We start from the raw sequence: 18,737 nt of genomic DNA, 5'->3' as shown, positions 1-18,737 counted from the left end.
GCTCTCTATGACACTTGGCCTGATTGTTACCACCGGTATCTCTCCTCGCATGCAGTTGATGACCATCTCGCCCATGGCCTTTGTGAACACATAAGTGTCTTGCCAACCATAGAGTTTGGCCCTATGAATAAATAAATTGCACAAATCAAATACTTCATGTGTGTATTCGTATCTACAGACATGAGAAAGTAACAGGGAAATACTAGAATACCTCGACTACCTAACTCTTTCATTTCTTGAGTAACAGAAGCAGAGGCAGAAGAATGCCTTCTGGAGTCAAAAGCCAACTTGATCTCAGCCTCGATATCCAACACGGTATTCTGATGTGCCGAAAAATCTGAGGAACCTATCCCCTTTGTTATGGTATCCCCTAAGCAAAATGGCTTCTCTAGTATCAAACCTTGCCTCTGCCCATTCACATATGCTGTTTGGCCAAAAACATGACATGCAAACATACTGCTAAAGCTTGTTTGTAAGCTTTTGAGATTAATAGAAACAGGTTACCATTTGATTTCGACCACAAGAAACTCTTATTTGGCATTCTGACCTGTTGATACTTGCAAGAAGAGCTTCAGTCTTCGAAACCGCTGCGCGAAACTCATTATCTGGAATGGCCCCACGGTGTTGATGTCTAGTGCTACATCATACCTGCAAGTTGCAGTACTTTTATTGCTATGGAATGTGAACTTACACATTTAGTAATGGAAGCAATCCTTGGTGCAAGACTAGTATAGCTTCACGAACCTCTCATCAAAAGTGGTATTTGCTGCAGAGTTTACGATAACATCCACTTCTTCCGCGATCTCTTTGGCTAACTCAAGAGCAATGCCAATGTAGGCTTCCCTGAAATTACCAACGACTGGAACCTGCTTGCTTAATACAAAGCTGTGGTAGTTTTTCCCATGGATTTCCTGTAAACATCTGAACAACTCAGTATCTTCTACCTGTATTGCAGACGGAAAATATGGTCATTTGCATGAAGAACAGAAAGTAGTCCGAAGTAATCATCATACCTCGTTCTTCAATCTTTTCATGGCTGCTTCATTGTCCTTGGCCTTGATCAACACGTATATTTTACCAACATCAGGATTTGTCCTTAAAATGGGATCGATAAGAACTGATGATCAGAATCATACAAAGTAGAATGGAAGAACAAAGGAAGGAAGTCAGGTAGCTTAGAGCAAGACAAAGGCAGAATGGAAGAACAGCCTAAAAGTGGGGGGCCAGACAGAAACTGTCTCACTCAAACTGGCATTTGAAAATGCTACCCGCCCTTCCCCTATTTCTGCATTTCATTCTTCTATTCCTTCTGCTTGCTTTTCTAGTTAAGCTGCTCATAAACTAGATCCATAAAACTCATTTAGCTACTGTCTTCTTTCTATAATTGGTCTCTAAGTCCAAGTAATCGAAAAAGTATAATCCTCTTCCCAGCTCCGCCACCTCCTTTCTACCGAGTATGCTCTACTTGAAAGAACATATTTATCAATAAATAAGTGCATTACTATATTCACGGCTACAAACTAAGCCTAATTTCCAATATGTCATATGTATCACTTTGATGTTGTGGGATCACTGGCTTCTTGCTCAACGGATTTCGCTTCTGCACTTGACTTGAGAAGGGCGAAGCCTTCATGACCGGTACCGGTATCTGTTCAAGAAGTCAGTACTTATGCGGCACTGAACAAAGGGTGAGATCAATGAAATGCAATACATGTTTGAATATTTCCTATCTTCTTCCAGCCATCAAACTTGTTCAATTCGTTCTCTTGAGATCCGTGGAATAGTGATATCATACTTGAATCCACATTCCCAGTATTTGAGGAAGAAGTAGAATCTTAGTCCTTTCGAATTTCTAAGTTGGGAATTTGATATCGACTAAATCAAGAAACTCGATTTCACTATGATATGACCACTGAACCCTTTGATGCAACATTTCTTGTTTCCAGAAGATCTCGGATGGTTTCTGAAGCTTCCATGATCTTGTAAAAGAAAGAAACCCTTTCTATAAGTCATGAAGACGTGGACCAAAAGACTAAGAAACTGCACAATCTATTGATTGACTGAAAAACTCAAGCTGAGTAACTTGCTTGAATGATCGCTCCGGCTCTGGGCCGTTTGATCTTCGGGATGCAGAATAGGGGATCGCTTGCCAACCGTTAGTTAGGACCAGTGAAAACCCACACTTGGTGAAGGCGAAGTTCAGTTTGGAGATCTAACAATTCCTTATGTCGTGTATCCTCGATTGATGCAGCCTCAGATGCTTCAATTGTAGATTTGAGTATTGAGCGAAAGGTTACACCACCTATAGGTTCTGTATTACAGGCCAATCCTACTCCACTAGTACCAATAGGCGGCATAGGGGAAAAAGCACAACACCTAGGAATAGGAATCAACAACACAAAAACTTTGTGAGAAATTACCCAGCAAGAAAACGTATGCGCGTGGGCGCAACGGATTTCGCTCCCGTGCGCTCATCCCTTGCTTGTTCTTTCGGACTAGCACTCTTTCCCTCTCTTTGAAGTAGATTTCTCAGCTCCACGAGTCAAACGAAATAAGGCGAAAGGCCCACTACTTCATTCATGGCTTATTGATTTGATTGATCCCCCTTTCGTATTCATTCGACCTGAGGTGAGGTTGGAACAAGAGTTTTTGTGTTGTTATAAAGAAAAAAATGGTTCCCAATAGAAAGGCCTACCATGGAGAGAGAAGAAAAAGAAGATATGGCGTGGCAGTGGAGCTGACTTTGACCACCACGTGGCAAAGTGGGATTTAAAACCAGAGACACTTCAGCCCCAATCTTGTTTTGGATGAAATTTGACCGGTTTTGAGACATGAGGGACGAAATGTAGCCCAACTTTTTTTAAGGGATCAAATGTATACTTTGTGTAAACTTGAAGGACCAAAAACATACCTTTCTCTTAACCAAAATGATATTGCAACAGTTCTATATGCTTTTTCACAAAAAAAAATTCTATAGGCTTTTTCGCAAACAAAAAACAGTTCTATATGCTAGTTTCCTAAATATAAATAAAACAGTTGTTTCTGACAACCAAAATGCTTCGTGGACGCCGGATCTGATGCTAGGATTTTTTTTACTGAATCTCGTAAGTGTAGTGAGCTCAAACCATAACGTGTTCACAAAATTGACCGCACCCCAAGCGAAGAACCCTGCTCAAGAGCCAAGAGACATTATGACGCATGAAAGGTCGAGAGATTCCAATCAAATTTCTCGCTGTTGGATGTGCACCAGAGTTCATCTGACAAAAACAAGTCACACCACCAGAGGGGCCACTCTCTTAAGTTACCAGCAGCAATCTGCGACAATGCAGCAGTCATGAGGAGCAGATCAGGGGCACCAGCCACGCAAGCACGGGTACAGAGGGAAGCAGTGGCAGTGATGTTAAGAGCCCTACACCGAAACTGATCATCAGGACTCAGTAGAGACCAAGGAGTGCTCATGGCGGCGAGCCGACCCCAGAGGCGTCAGCCTTGTAGAAGAAGTTGTACGCCTCGGCGACTTCCATGTACCACATCGCTTCACGGTCCGGCTGCGCTGAGAGATCCACTATCTTGTGCACCTGCAGCGATCAAGTCCAGGGATGCTTAAGTAAGAGATGTAGCCGACAACGTGCACCGTGATGCAGGATATTCCAATGAAATCTCACGTGTGGTAAGCATTGAGAATACAGACAGTAACCACCTACTTCAGACAGAAACTGTCATTTTGATTTGCATTGGTAAGCCATGGTAAAGTGGCAATTAACTGGACGCTGAACACATAATCTAATGATAATCTAGGGAGTCAAACAAAAAGGAATCCAAAAAACTGCTTCCCACTTTTTTCTTGTAGTATACTGAGATGTACCAGATGCTGGATCTAAAGAAGCATGGGAAACATTACATGTCAAGATTACCCATCCATACATTAGATAGCTCTTGTAATAATCTAATATCATGATGATTACAGGCACTACGGCAGCATGTATTGCCATTACTGAACTTTCTGTTATTCTCGATATGTTCGAATGATAAGTTGCAAAACTGACATAGTCAAACTTCAACAAATCTAGGACCGTCACACTTTGTCAATAAAATATGCACTGCAGTTTGAAGGATGCCAGGCCCGAAATCATGGGTGCTATTAATCGAAGTTAAAGGATGAACCACTCCCACGAGTGAGACTACTCGGCTCAAGCAAACAAATGATTCCAAACTGAAGTTTGCATCAAATACTCCCTCTGTCCCGAATTACTTGTCGCAGAAATTCTTCTCAGTATGCGGATAGAAATAGCAAGCAAGGATGCATAAAGAGAGTAAGAGAGGGAGACGGAACCTTGACCATCGGCAGACTTTCCGTAGACTGGGGTGCAATATATGCCCCAATAATGAGCACATACATCCCTACGCATAAAATAGAGCCATCAATCAGGTAGAGTAAAGAAATCATGAATTAGCTTGCAAAAGAAAAGAGGCGGTCGGGCCCCCAGAACAAGAACAGAGTGAAAGCATTTTAAAAACTATCAAAGAAAAGTTATCGCCTCCGTTCCAAATTATAAGACGTTTTGGATGTTTCATATGGGGACTGCGTGCGGACTGAAACGGGTGAACAAACACACTAAAACACGTGTATATACATCCGATTCAGAGGAAAGTTAGAACATCTCAGAACGGGGGGAGTACTACTGTAGCATTTTTACCAGGTCTGATAATAATGAATGAATTACTTCATGAGGCCATCTTGTGGTAAAGAGCCTCTACTGCAAAGAGTACACCTGCAGAGCATTTTGATGGTGGCTGGAATTGTTCAACTCTTGCATCGATCATCCGGAGGGGGTTCTAAAGTAAATTCTAGGTTGTCTTCGCATGCAGTTTCGTACATGATACGGTTTTTTTTTTCAGGGGAAATACAGGCATACAGCTAATGCTACTAAGCAACAGCAGCAAAACTACTACTACTACTACATGAACAATGTTGCAGCACAAGCAAAGTTAGTCAACACTCAACAGACACATCATCAATCATATCTGAGAAACGGAGAAGGCAAGAAAAAGTGGGGGAGAGATTGGGAGAACCTGGGCGCCAGGGCTGGCCCTTGGCATCCTCGGGCCGGAGCATGAGCTCGGTGACGCAGGAGCCGTCATCCACGAACAGCCTCCCGTCGCCGACGCTGTAGTCCGCGCGCACCACCACGCCCTGCCTGCCGCAGCGAGCCGTCAGGGCAGGGCAAAGGCTCCGAGCAAAGGAAAGGAAGGGACGGGACGGGGAAGAAGACGGGACCTGGATCCAGGCGCGCTGGAAGCGGATGCCGAAGAGCATCTGCGCGGGGGAGGAGCCCTCGGAGGAGGGGGCCGTGGTGGAGCCCGCCAGCTGCGAGGCGAAGAGCTTCAGCGCCGCCAGCGAGTAGTCCATGGCGGTCCGGCCGCCGCCGCCGCCGCGGGGGCGTCCCTCCATTTCTCACCGGCTCGCGGTTGCGATTCCTGTCTTGCTGCTGGCAGTTGCGGCCTTGTGGGCGCAAATGGTTGGAAGGGCCGGACATAATCGATGCGGGCTTTTAGACTGGGCTCGGACGGTGAAAGGCCCCAATAATTGTGGTACGGGCTTTCATGAGCTAAAAAAAACACATCTTTCGAAATGGTAGTATGAGCGACAATTAATACGAATCGGAGGGGAGTAACTAGTACTGCTTCCATAAAAAAACTACATATTGTAACTTCTTCTTTTTTGCGAAAAGATCGGATCTATTATAAAGATTCACCGAAAATACAAAACACCTTAAACATAAATTACATCGAGGTCCATGGACCATCGAACGACCATTGCCGTCGCCACATACTGTCACTTTTGGGAGATGAATAACTTGAAAACTGCCACAGGAATCGTGATGATTTAAACTTGAAAATTAATCCCAACTCAAAAACCTAAATTGTTGGTAAAGGTAATATTCAATATCAAGATGATACTAGTTACACCTGACCGACCTAAACCTTGCTTTTTCTAAAAAAGAGAAAAACCAGTGCTGCTTCCCTAAAAAAACTTAATAGCACTGGACCTTGGGTTTCTTACAATAAAACTGAACCTTTCTGCCATTACGGGCTACAATGGAGAAAAACAAAATTCATAGTCGACTTCAGGGCAAAAAAAGAAAGATTTTGCAAGTACAAAAAGTGTGAATAATTAGCTTTTTAAAAGGGCCGTGCTACGCGTCGGTCGGCAGGCCTTTTAAAAAGATCCGTCGCCTCGCGAGCCGTCTGATGTGACGCAATCGTGCGGCATAGCGCGCCTTTCACCACCGCAACAAACCTGTTGTTGCAAAATTGTTTCGCAACAGAGGTCTCGTTGCATAAATCTTTATAACACATGTCTTGTGGCAGGAAACTTTTGCAACGAAGGTCTTGTTGCAGAAAAACTTTGCAACAGTGGTAATGTTGCATAACTTTTCTGGTCGTCGCCTTCGTATGATGTTACAGAAAAAATGTTTTGCAACATGATTAATGTTACAGAAAATCTTGCAACAGAGAGGAAGTTGCAAAAAAAAAAAGCTCCAGTGTGTTCATCGCGGGTTCTTCTAGATGGTGGCGATGGAGGATCGGCGCCGCCCATGCCCGCCTTTGCGCCACCGCCGGCGAGCTCCATACCTCTGACCAGGATGCCTTGCCGCCATCCCTCTTGTTCTGTCTGTTTTTTCGGTCTTCCTCTGTCTCTCCGTCGCGGTCCTCGCTGTAAAACTCGCCTCCAACCCCGTCGAACCTCATTGAGTCGAGCCCCCGCCGCTCGCGGACGTCTCTGCCTCTTGCCCACGTGCCATCCTCATCGGATCCGGTGAGATCCGGCCGGAAACCTTGTCGTCGTCGCCCTCCTAGCCGCACGAGTCTCGGCCCCCGCCGCTCCCGGACGTCCCCTCGCGCCATCCTCCTCAGATCCGGCGAGATCCGGCTAGAATCTTCGCCGTCGTCACCCTCCCAGCCGCATGAGTGTGGCCAGTTGCAAACTCTTGTTTCTGAAACAAAGGCTCAGTGAGGGGCTTGCTCTCGACCGTATGATGAAGAGTCAATCTGATGGACGCGGAGGCGGTGTGTGACGCCCGGATAATTAAGCTACAATAAACCTCTATTAATGGTGCCACGTCATCACATTACCGTTGCCAATCCTCACTTGATCCAAATCACTGTTCGTATTCAAATTCAACTTTAAAGTCAAAAATTCAAATTTGTCAAACATGCATAGTAAAATGTTCAAAGTGTGGAAAATTCCATAGCTAATTATGGTTGTGAACCGACATCTTTGCAAAGTGGTTTAATGCCTTTAACTAATTAAAACAGGGGCTAAAAATATTTATTACATGCTTTTAAATAGCAAACAAATATAAACCTATTTTATTAAAGTGTGAAACTTCTTGTGGCAGAGGGGTAATTTAAAACACTAATTTAAGTGTTGGTCTCATATTTTTATAAAACTAAGATCTACTAGTAATAAAATAAAACAGAAAAGAAAAATAAATAAAAGAAACTGGAAAAGAATAAAAATAAAAAGAGGAGAAACCCCCCGCCCTCGTGGGCCTCGTGGCCCAACTGGCCTTTGCCGGCCAGGCCGGCCCACTCCCACACGCCCGTTGGCCTATTTGGCCAACCCCCCGAAACCCTAACCCCTCTCCCCACGATCCTCATCCCCCCCCATCGCGTGATCTGGATCGGGCGAGTGCCCCGATCCCATCGCCCCCATCGGCCTCGTCCCGACCGCGCCGCCTCTCCTCGGTGACCGCGCCGCCCACTCCTCGACGCCGGCGCCCGTCCTCGGCGCCGCCTCACCTCGCCGCCGTCGCCTCGCCCCGTCACCGCCCCCGAGGCCGCCGGATCGAGCCGCGCCCCACCGCCTGGACACCGTCGCCCCAAGTCGCCGCCACACGACGCCGGCGCCCTCTACACCGCCGCACATCGCTCGCTACCGCGTCTCCCCGAGCCCACTGCCGTCCCCTACGCTCTGCTGTGAGCCCCCGCTGATTCCCCCTCCTTCCCCCTCGTCTCTGTCGTCGTAGGTGGCCGCGCGCGCCGTTGGCCTTCGGCCGTGCTCCCGTGCATCCCGCGACGCCGCTGCCGTCGCCGCCTCCTGGTGCTTCTGCCGCCTCCCCGCACCGTCCATCGTGATCCCGCCCCTGGCCTTGTCTCCGGCCGCCGCGCCCACCTGCTGCTCTGCCTAGCGCCGCGCCCGTCCGTCCGCTGTTTGGCCGCATCGGCGGTCGTCCTCGTCGGCCCCGCCCGCGGCCTCTGCCGCCGACCAGCACCGGCCACTCCTGCTGTGGCCACGGCCATGCCCCTGGGCGTGCGCCCATGCGGGCTGCGGTCGCACCCCAGGAGGCTTCGCACGAACCCGCGCGCTCGTTAAAGCCCAGGGGCCTATGACAACGGGGCCCCACGCCCCCCTGTTTACTAAAAAAATGTAAAAACAATTTATACTAATAAAAGTAATTAATTAATTAGTTAAACGGTTAATTAACTTAATTAATTAAGCTTAATTAGGGTGACCACCTAGCTTAGATAACTAAACTGTTAGAGTAGACTAAAACAGTCAATGACAGGAGGGCCCCACCCCTGTTGACCAGTCAAACGTTGACTGGTCAACTGGGACCCCCTGGACCCACATGTCACCCTTTGTTACACTTCTGTGTACACAAGGCTGGGTACACCTAGCAATTTCCTGTTTATTTTCGAATTAATAATAATTTCTAGAATATGGTTAAACCTTTGAAAAATCATATAAATTAATCCGTATCTCGGATGAAAATACTTTCTACATGAAAGTTGCTCAGAACGACGAGACGAATCCGGATACGCAGCCCTTTCGTTCACCACACATCCCTAGCATAGCAAACACGCAACTTTCCCCCTCCGGTTCATCTGTTCGAAAACGCGAAACGCCGGGGATACTTTCCCGGATGTTTCCCCTCTTCGTCGGTATCACCTACTACCGCGTTAGGGCACACCTAGCACCGCGTATTGCCATGTTACGCTTTGTGATGCTTTGATTGCTTTGTTATTTATTGTGTTCCCCCTCCGTTACTTTTTTCCGGTAGACCCCGAGACTGCAGGCGACCCCAGTTCGACTACGGAGTCGACGACCCTTCCTTGCCAAAGCAACCAGGCAAGCCCCCCCCCCCCCTTGATCACCAGATATCGCCTATTCTTCTCTATACTGCTTGCATTAGAGTAGTGTAGCATGTTGCTGCTTTCGGTTAATCCTATTCTGTTGCTTAGCCTCTCATTGTTGCTACAGTTGTTACCCTTACCTGCTATCCTACTGCTTAGAATAGGATGCTAGTTTTTCCATCAGTGGCCCTACATTCTTGTCCGTCTGCCATGCTATACTACTGGGCCGTGATCACTGCGGGAGGTGATCACGGGTATATACTTTATACTTTATACATGATACATGTGGTGACTAAAGTCGGGTCGGCTCGAGGAGTACCCGCAAGTGATTCTGATGAGGGGGCTGAAAGGACAGGTGGCTCCACCCCGGTAGAGGTGGGCCTGGGTTCCTGACGGCCCGACTGTTACTTTGTGGCGGAGCGACAGGGCAGGTTGAGACCACCTAGGAGAGAGGTGGGCCTGGCCCTGGTCGGCGTCCGCGGTTACTTCAAAATAACACGCTTAACGAGTTCTTGGTATTTGATCTGAGTCTGGCCATTTGGTCTACACGCACTAACCAACTACGCGGGAACAGTTATGGGCACTCGACTTCGTGGTATCAGCCGAAGCCTTCGTGACGTCAGCGACCGAGCCGCGCACGCCGGATTGGACTGGAACGCCACTAGGCTAGGTCTGCTTCCGGCCGCGTACGCAACGTGCAGGTGTGCAATGGGCGATGGGCCCAGACCCCTGCGCACATAGGATTTAGACCGGCGTGCTGACCTCTCTGTTGTGCCTAGGTGGGGCTGCGACGTGTTGATCTTACGAGGCCGGGCATGACCCAGAAAAGTGTGTCCGGTCAAATGGGATCGAGCGTGTTGGGTTATGTGGTGCACCCCTGCAGGAAAGTTTATCTATTCGAATAGCCGTGTCCCTCGGTAAAAGGACGACCTGAAGTTGTACCTTGACCTTATGACAACTAGAACCGGATACTTAATAAACACACCCTTCCAAGTGCCAGACACAACCCGGTGATCGCTCTCTAACAGGGCGACGAGGAGGGGATCGCCGGGTAGGATTATGTTATACGATGCTACTTGGAGGACTTCAATCTACTCTCTTCTACATGCTGCAAGATGGAGGCTGCCAGAAGCGTAGTCTTCGACAGGATTAGCTATCCTCCTCTTATTCTGGCATTCTGCAGTTCAGTCCACCGATATGGCCCTTTACACATATACCCATGCATATGTAGTGTAGCTCCTTGCTTGCGAGTACTTTGGATGAGTACTCACGGTTGCTTTTCTCCCTCTTTTTCCCCTTTCCATTCTACCTGGTTGTCGCAACCAGATGCTGGAGTCCAGGAGCTAGAGATCCCGAGGATGATTCTACATGGAGTTCGGCTTCGAGGAGTAGTTAGGAGGTCCCCAGGCAGGAGGCCTTGCCTTTTCGATCGTTGCTACTTTTGTGCTAGCCTTCTTAAGGCAAACTTATTTAACTTATGTCTGTACTCAGATATTGTTGCTTCCGCTGACTCGTCTATGATCGAGCACTTGTATTCAAGCCCTCGAGGTCCCTGGCTTGTATTATGATGCTTGTATGACTTTTTTTTATTTTTAGAGTTGTGTTGTGATATCTTCCCGTGAGTCCCTGATCTTGATCGTACACGTTGCGTGTATGATTAGTATACGGTCAAATCGGGGGCGTCACACGGTGGACGCTCGCAGGTGATCGGTCAGCTGAAGGTAAGCTTTTCCCTTTTTATATAATGCCGGCTTTGCTTTTTATTCACCCAAAATACTATGAAAGTCATTTCTTCGCCGAACTTTTAACACCAGTATAACACTACATCATTTGTTTCCAGAAAGTCTGGAGAATTTTTGACTTTTTTGCAACTTCTCTTTTGTTTTTCAATCCAGGTGCACTGGCACTGGAGACCCAAAGATCCACGCCGCATTGCACACACCCTAACCTGTTTAATCACTGGCACTGCGACAGTCTTGCTTTCTGACAGAAATCTGCTTTGGCGTTCATGGGAAATTCATTCTCTAACTTACAATACTGTTGTAGGATGAATGTACAGAATGGTAGTCCGCGCTTTGTGCCTTTACAATAGCGATGTCAGGCGATTTGATTCCAGTCAAAGTAGGTGCAGTTTTTCGCCAAAAAGTAAGAGAAAAGTGGCATTCAAACGTAGTGATGAAAACCACATCTGCATCTATGTCTCAGGTTTACATATCGATTCGGATGACAGAAATAGTTCTCGAAAAATTTAGACCAAATTTGCGACTTATCAAACTTGGCAATCGGACATCTCCCAAAAAAATCGTATCCCCAACCATGCCCAAAACTCGTATATCCCCACCCATGCCCCTAGTTAATCTCCATTCGCCGATTTTCTTTACAGGTTGCCGTAGTCTAAAACGACAGTAGGTTATAACCGACTCCCGGTCCCAAAATCACAGCGGCCACATGCCACATTCTCTCTCAGGTCAGCAGCGTTGATTACAAACCGCAGCAAGCTTGTCAGTGGAGTGGAGTTTCCGGTTAGCTGAGCGCCTTCTGGCAGTAGCTCAGCACCTCCCGAGCATTGCCGATGGAGTCTTCATTCCCCTGGGAGGACTTCTCCTCGATCCATCTCTCCATGAAGAAGGAGATTGCCACGAGCTGTTACAGATATTTTGTAGTTTAGGAAAAACAATGCGATTGCTGCTGCCAAGATGTATCCCATCATGTTAGTTTGTAAATGTAGCTTAAGATCTAGATTTCCATGAAGGACAACTTGTATATATTGTTTTGAAGGATACACATCTCGATATCCATCCCTTCAGGAGAGCATCCTCAGGTGTTAACTTCTCTTCATCAACCACCTGATTCTCGAGGTCATCTTTGATGAGGCCGAACTTGCCTGAGAACAGAGACGCAAACCGGTCGAGGGACGAGGAGTTCAACTCAGTTGCTTGCACTTGTGCCAGAATACGCGCTAAGATACTCCAAAGTGCATATCGAGCTTGGTCATCATCAGGGACCTCTGGAAGAACTTCAAGTAGGCCCTCCAGGAACGGTAAATCTGAAACAATTGAGAGACTGGATCACTGTAATGGCACTAAATGGAAACGTTGATTTCAAGTCATGCAGTGCACTGCTTAGCAAATACGATAGTTGCTTAGAAAATAAGATAAGTGCTAAGAAAAAATGTGCCTACCACGGGATATCTTAGGCACCAAATGCTTTCCATCTGTCAAAATATTTGATATTACGATCACCACCGAAGCACAATAGCTTGCAACCTGAAGAAGAGTTTGTGAATAAGAATACAATTACCATGCTTGACTTGCATTCCTACATCCCAATCTACAGATCTTTCAAGTGAAACATCCTAGGTCACCATTGAGGTTGTAGGGTGGGGACTCACAAGAATTAATGCAAGGTGAAGTTTGCCAAATGTACAAATGGAAGAGGCAAGAAATGTTTCTTCAAATTTCAGGATTTTTTTTCATGATTTACTGAAAATCGAAAAACCGGAACTGCTTGCTTGTTAAGAGTTATGAGTTGGCCAAGCTAACAATTCGGTACCAAGGAGGAAACAACATAATGCATTTCTTCCAAAATGTATGAACCAGAATTCGCCCGGGCTGATGAACAAATATATGAAATGGTAGCGGTGGCAAACATGCTCACCTCAACTTTATCTGGCGACTTGATCATGTTAACTAGCACTTTAATCAGCCGGTCATTCGATGTCATTGCCTTTGAAACACAGTGTATGGCTGATAATTCTTCCATGAAGTGAAGGACCAAATCAAGAGAACCCGATCTGAAACGTGTTAAGAAAAAGGTAAGGTAAATCCATTACTGTCCCAGGTTGTTAATTCAAAATTCAAAAACTAAGAAGGGTTATCGCAGGTGACAGAGAAATGCAGCTACAGTCCTATTAAATTAAAACTAGGAAGTGGGAATGTAAGAAATTTATAATGGTCAGACCATATTATTGGAAAACAACAAATGGCCGCATCTCAGAAGACAGGTTAAGGACCTAAACTTTGTCTAGAAGACATGAAATATAAAAAATATTCTATGAAGCTTTAAGGATCTCTTTGAAACAATGACTTTAAACGGGACTATGGAGGATTCAAATCCTTGAGGGTTCCTTACACAACTGTTTTGGGAGCTTCAGCATTCAGCCCATAATCGAACTGAATGCCATAAATCTCCAGAGAAATACCACATATCCAAACAGGCCCTTAGGTGTTTTTCTTATGATTTATTCTTAAACTACAGAAAGTTTACCAAATACCACATATCCAAACAGGCCCTTAGGTGTTTTTCTTATGATTTATTCTTAAACTACAGAAAGTTTACCAAATACTCCCTCCAACCTAAAATGTAAAGTGTATTAGTTTTTCAAAAGGTCAAACGCTTTTCTATTTGACCAAACCTATATATGTTTGACTTTTCTCAAAATTAATACACCTTGCATTTTGGAATGGAGGGAGAACATAGGAGAAGCTTCCATGATACCTTGAACAATAATACTAGTTCAAAATTTGTAACAGATAACTTTTATAAAATGAAAATCTTGCCGAATTTCAAGTTAGTTCAACATACCTGTCTAGCTTCTCATCCGGTGATCTTTCAAGCTCAGTTGTTAGTAACCCAATAATACGGTCAACTAAACCCAGTTTAAGCAAGGGCTGGATAAGCATAGCAATCACATCTCGATTATCAATGATAGTTGATAGGAAGTCAATGATCTGCGACCAGTAATTCACATAAGAAATAACCAAACAGTTGAACACATGCAAATATAAAGGATGGGAATTTTTCAGCTGAACCATAGTATAATAAGATGAAAGTAGTTGTGATAGTTCGGCTGAGCTGACAATTTCAACCGAATCATACAACACATAACAATAGGCAACATCAGTTTTACAGTATAATTGTAGGAAAATAAAGGCTTTCACTGCTATAAAAGTTATTGTAGAACAATAAGCAAATACTAGATGCTAGTTCAAAGACCATAAGACCTCTGCAGCTAAAAGTTTGATAAAATTGCAATTTGCAGTCACATGTTTCTCAAGAGTATTAACTGTTACCAAAATGCAGTCAAAAAAATTCAGATATCCTCCTAAGAGAAGAATTTTCACAGAAGAGAACCAAGCAATTGCCATGGAAAAAAATAGGACCTCATTCTGACCAAGGATAATTCTACATTGTTCGGATAACATGGATATGGTAGCAATGAGTAAGACCGGACCATACAACTAAGAAGTGTTTGGGAAGATGAAACAGTCCATAGAAACTATTTGATGACGACCTTCTTGAAACTACCTCAGGATATGGTGAACTGATAAAAGAGTTAAGCAGGTAAACACACATGCCTAACCATCACGTATAGAAGAATGAGCTAAGATGATTTAAACAATTTATGTTACACAAGTCCAACAAAAGAAATATAATGTATCCATATATGTCAAAATTCAATTTAAAAAGAACAGAAGTCACTAAAGTTGTGAGGACCAACTCTACGGATTAGTCACAACAAGCTGCATATACGAATTCAGTACATATGCAGTCACAACAAGTTGCATATACGAATTCAGTAGAATACCTTTTCAAGTAATGTAGCATTATCTGTCTTCCCAACTATCCGTAGAATACGTGAAAGAATCTCATCAGGTAAAAGAGCTTGAGCCCAAGAAACATATGCACTGGACCGAAGAATGGCAGCCAACAACCTGTCTAAGAAAAACTGTGTGAGGATGCACCACTGATGAAATTTAGCAACAATACTCATTCCAACTATCTTGGGGTGTAAGAATTTTTTTTACAGACAGCAACACAAGTCAAAATAAGCAAAAAAGAACAGAGCATAGATGGAACTTCTCAGTTCTCATTGTCTAAAACTCAGAACAACTAGAAAGCAGCTTCTCCAAGTTTTGAACATCGACAATAGAAAATTAAATTATCAAGAAAAACAAAATCTAAATTTACTTAGCTCCTATCCCCCAAATGATTAATAACATAAGTACATAACCTACTAACACAGTTGAAAATGGTTATATTTTTGCAAAAGTGCTGTATGTTCAAGCATTTTCATCCACAAGTTCAACAACTTGTGATTGATTGGGTATGTCCAAATGTAGGTATGATGCATGTAACATGTGATGTAAGGATGTGTAGTTTTGCATGTGGGCATTTGCACAGTTATGTGGTAAAATTGAATGGGTATCTGACCAATACAAAACGCACAAATTCAAGAACATAAATAATATATCAACATGGTAATCATGTGTGTGCTGAGCTAAACTACCAAGATCTATTTCACATGATAAGACTTAAATTTCACAGGATGGAATATCTTGAAATGCTAGAATAGTAAACAGCTTGTCAAACGGCTGATAAATAAATAAAATGGTTCTAAATAATAACTTTGAGTCCGGCAAAAAAAAAAACTTAATCCCAAAGATACCCAACCTGAATGTTTCAGAAAGGCATTTGACATCATCTAGAAACAATTGCTCCACGACAGTTGCAATTAAACCTTTTTTCAAAGAGATTGCAGCAACTAGAGATTCATGACAGACTAAGTTTCCCATGATTCCAAGACAAAGTTCCTGCAGGGACAAAAGATTCAAAGAAACAAGATACTTTAATACATGCTTAGCAAAAAGAGAGGAGGTAGCAGTAGAGGAAAATTTCATTTCACCTTCACCCTAGAAGAATTTGCCGTACGAAGGTTTTCCAAAAGCACTTCAATCACAAGGTTATTAATCTGCAAGGGTTAAATATAATGTGTTGTTAGCAAGCAGCAGAAGATGCACAATTACTAAGGTATAAAGGAAGGTGGATAATTCTGTTTATTATGCCTTAATTTCCTTTTGTAGTTCCTTTGAACACTTGATTTGCTCTTAGATCAATTAGGATTTAGGAAAATACTTTTGACTTACTGCAACCTGGCCATTCTTTGATTTAAAATGTTTGTTAGAATTAGCATGCTATTATGACATAAGCATTCACACTACAAGTAGCTATCACCAGCAATAATTTATATGGTTCGCAAATTATAGTAAAGAATTTGCTACAATAAACAGATACAGAACTAAAATTCAGGACCAGGAAGATAAAATATAAGCACAAAGGAGCTACAAAACTAAAAGAATGAAACAATTACAGTTATCCACCTTAATTTTTTGCTTATCTACTCCTAATTGATCTAACAAGCCAACCACATCGTATTGAAATCCAGGACATCCAAAATGTCTAAAGCCAGTGCAGATAAGGCAATCAAAATCTCTCACACTTCCTGCTTGCTAGTATCTTGTTCAGTAAAAAATTGAGCAGCAATAAACAAGTTTCATATAGCAAAACGGTCCACCTTCTGTTTATGAGAAACCTATATAAGAAATACATCCTTATACAAGAGAATGATGCAGATAAATACCATAAGTTCTGCTTGAGGTTCACTAGCCGCAAGATCCCACAGAATACAACCACACTCTTCCAACTGATCCTTAGGACTGACACTCCTTTCTTCTGGAAGACCCTGCTTGTCACTTTTCTCAGAAGGATCCGTGTTATCCGGTTGCGTTGAATCCCTGTCATCAGAATTGACCCTTTGCTTGTCAGTTTTTGCATGAGGTAGACATTATTAGGACAACCAGGTCGTTTTAATAACAGCCTTCATTGCTAAACAAACTTAATGGGGGGAAATCTGGAAGTACCACTCACCTGAACTCTTTCTCCACACTGGATCCCTTAGGTATTAGTTGCCTTATAAGAGAGATAGTATAGCTTGGATCAACTGTAGTTGTCTCCTCAAGTGACTGCAGATAATTACAACCAGAAGATTGAACATTAAGACAACACGATATTACTATAATTCCAAGGGAGCATGTTTGGCAACTATTTACATCTTCCTGACAAGGCATCTGAATGAAAATATTGATGACAAAGCAACTAAACAGGGTAACTAAACACCAATTGGGAAAACTATGTGCATTAAAGTTTCATGTTCACGATAAGCAGTTGCTTGGTAAGTAAACTCCAGTTGTAATAACTATGTAGGGAGTACATTCGAGTGCCATATTCACAGTACTCAGCTGTAAATGCAAATTGACATCATCTAGAAACAATTGCTCCACAACAGTTGCAATTAAACTCCAGTTGTAACAACAGATTTGGGCATGTAAACATAGTGGCAGTTCTCAGCTGTAAATGCAAATTGCATGGCCCACAAATCACAATAGCAAAGGAAATGCAAGATGGATGTTCCCCAGGAAGGAATTCACCCTCTGTCCCATGGATGGAGGAGGATTCAACCAGCATCGAGCACAACGTGCCGTGTGGGCTGTCCTCGCTCACCCTGAGGCACGGAATCACCTAGTTTTTCGAACAACAGCGGTCGCCCTCGAAGCGCACACCAACTGCTCGACGGAATGCTCGCGAGAGCGCGAGGGAAATGGAGACGGCACGAGCGACGCAAAAACCCTCGTCCCGCCGCAGAGGGGACGCGAGGCGGGGAGATGGGTGGGAGGCGAGGCGAGGCCGCGTACCTCTTCCTCCGCGGGCGCGAACGGCAGGTGCGTCGGGGCGTCCTCCTCGTCCTCGTCCCCCTCCTCCTCCTCCTCCTCCTCCTCGTCCATATCGTCCTCCGTGGCGTCACCGCCCTCCTCCGGCTCGTCCTCCGGGTCAGGCGCGTCGTCGTCCTGCCCCGCCTCGACCGCGCCGCTGGCGCCCTCTTCCTCTTCGGAAGCGCCCGGCGACACCGGAGCGTGGTGATCGGGGTCCGGCTCCCGCGGCGACTCGGGCTCGCCGTCCTTCCCCGCTCCGCCCGCCGCGGGCGCGCCCGTGTCGCCGGCCGCCATGGCAGCTTCTTCGGCGGTGGCGGGCATGGGCGAGAGGAGAGGAGCGGGGGTGGCGAGGCCGTTCGACTGCGAGGGCGCACGCAATGCGGAACGGGTGAGCGTAGGTGTGGTTTTTTTTTTAGTTGAACGTAGGTCTGGTTTATTAATTGCACAAAACCCCACCCGGACGCAGAACGTTTGGGCTCACATGGCCGGGCTGCGGCAGGGCGTTTGGGCGGCCAGTGGGTTTGGGCCCTGGCCCTGAGGCCTTCCACTATGTAAGCCATAACCGGTGCCAAGTTTGCTTTTTGACATTTAGCACTGATGCCCTACATTGTCCAGTCCGGTGCCAAGTAAAAAATTCTAGGCATCAATGCTTCTACTTGCTTCGGTGCCAAATTTGTTGAGCTAGTAAAGTAAGCATGTCACTGTCCTTTCTTACGAGAACCAACAGCCCAAGACACTGTTTATTGGGTAATTTATTACTAGTTTATATGTGCTTGGGCCCGAGCTGGCGTCGATGCCAAATCTCCTACACTGTGTGACCGGTGCTAAAAAAAGTTCAACTGGCATCCGCATGTACGTGGCCCGCTTTTCAGAAATGTGGCATCGAGCGCATAGTGGAGGGCCTGATAGTCCTTTTTTTAGGTGGTCCTTTTTTTCGAACTCACAAATTAAGGAGTACTCCTTGCAAAGAACACTCCACCTTCCTAGGTCGCGACAAGTGGCGCACATGCAGTGCACCACTTGTCGCTACCTGGGTTTTCCTTTTTT

The 18,737-nt window shown here is 45.0% G+C and overlaps 3 protein-coding genes across 4 annotated transcripts in view; all 3 read right to left on the bottom strand.

Annotated features, from left to right (window-relative positions):
* The window catches only part of LOC141021595 (fatty acyl-CoA reductase 2, chloroplastic-like), a 4,161-nt gene extending 825 nt beyond the window's left edge, over nt 1-3,336 (bottom strand). Inside the window, exons 1-5 of the mRNA XM_073497440.1 lie at nt 3,306-3,336; nt 1,014-1,117; nt 745-944; nt 548-648; nt 212-424 (exon numbers count right to left, since the gene is read on the bottom strand). Coding sequence (XP_073353541.1) covers nt 212-424; nt 548-648; nt 745-944; nt 1,014-1,117; nt 3,306-3,336 — 649 coding nt within the window. The remainder of the gene's footprint in view (nt 1-211; nt 425-547; nt 649-744; nt 945-1,013; nt 1,118-3,305) is intronic.
* On the bottom strand, nt 3,190-5,529 carry LOC109756881 (uncharacterized). Of its 2 annotated transcripts, XM_020316592.4 has the most exons (5): nt 5,279-5,529; nt 5,074-5,194; nt 4,334-4,401; nt 3,414-3,578; nt 3,190-3,315 (listed from the first exon to the last, which is right to left on the bottom strand). In XM_020316592.4, the coding sequence occupies exons 1-4, from the start codon at nt 5,450-5,452 to the stop codon at nt 3,456-3,458; spliced, it is 486 nt and encodes a 161-aa protein (XP_020172181.1). In that variant the 5' UTR covers nt 5,453-5,529; the 3' UTR covers nt 3,190-3,315; nt 3,414-3,455. The 2 variants fall into 2 exon arrangements, with proteins under 2 accessions (XP_020172181.1, XP_020171579.1); XM_020315990.4 differs by having other exon boundaries at nt 3,190-3,578.
* Nucleotides 5,530-11,287: 5,758 nt separating this feature from the next.
* Nucleotides 11,288-18,091, bottom strand: LOC109758344 (uncharacterized). The gene is made up of 11 exons (XM_020317509.3): nt 17,673-18,091; nt 16,849-16,943; nt 16,562-16,715; nt 15,827-15,892; nt 15,595-15,734; nt 14,729-14,855; nt 13,726-13,871; nt 12,799-12,934; nt 12,323-12,407; nt 11,925-12,187; nt 11,288-11,784 (listed from the first exon to the last, which is right to left on the bottom strand). The coding sequence occupies exons 1-11, from the start codon at nt 18,009-18,011 to the stop codon at nt 11,665-11,667; spliced, it is 1,671 nt and encodes a 556-aa protein (XP_020173098.1). The 5' UTR covers nt 18,012-18,091; the 3' UTR covers nt 11,288-11,664.
* Nucleotides 18,092-18,737: the final 646 nt, after the last annotated feature.

This window comes from Aegilops tauschii, chromosome 4, assembly GCF_002575655.3.
Source record: "Aegilops tauschii subsp. strangulata cultivar AL8/78 chromosome 4, Aet v6.0, whole genome shotgun sequence".
NCBI lineage: Eukaryota > Viridiplantae > Streptophyta > Magnoliopsida > Poales > Poaceae > Aegilops > Aegilops tauschii.
This window is presented reverse-complemented; position numbering and strand designations above follow the sequence as displayed.

Bases quoted from the DNA above. Each gene is read 5' to 3' on its own strand.
- LOC109756881 (XM_020315990.4), bottom strand. From the start codon at position 5,452: ATGGAGGGACGCCCCCGCGGCGGCGGCGGCGGCCGGACCGCCATGGAC. The intron at 5,195-5,278 runs GTCCCGTCTTCT...TGCGGCAGGCAG, and splicing joins TCCAGCGCGCCTGGATCCAG to GGCGTGGTGGTGCGCGCGGA. The intron at 3,579-4,333 runs GTTCCGTCTCCC...TGATCGCTGCAG, and splicing joins AAAGTCTGCCGATGGTCAAG to GTGCACAAGATAGTGGATCT.
- LOC109758344 (XM_020317509.3), bottom strand. From the start codon at position 18,011: ATGCCCGCCACCGCCGAAGAAGCTGCCATGGCGGCCGGCGACACGGGC. The intron at 12,935-13,725 runs GTATGTTGAACT...AACACGTTTCAG, and splicing joins CCGGATGAGAAGCTAGACAG to ATCGGGTTCTCTTGATTTGG. The intron at 11,785-11,924 runs GTATCCTTCAAA...TATCTGTAACAG, and splicing joins AGGGATGGATATCGAGATGT to CTCGTGGCAATCTCCTTCTT.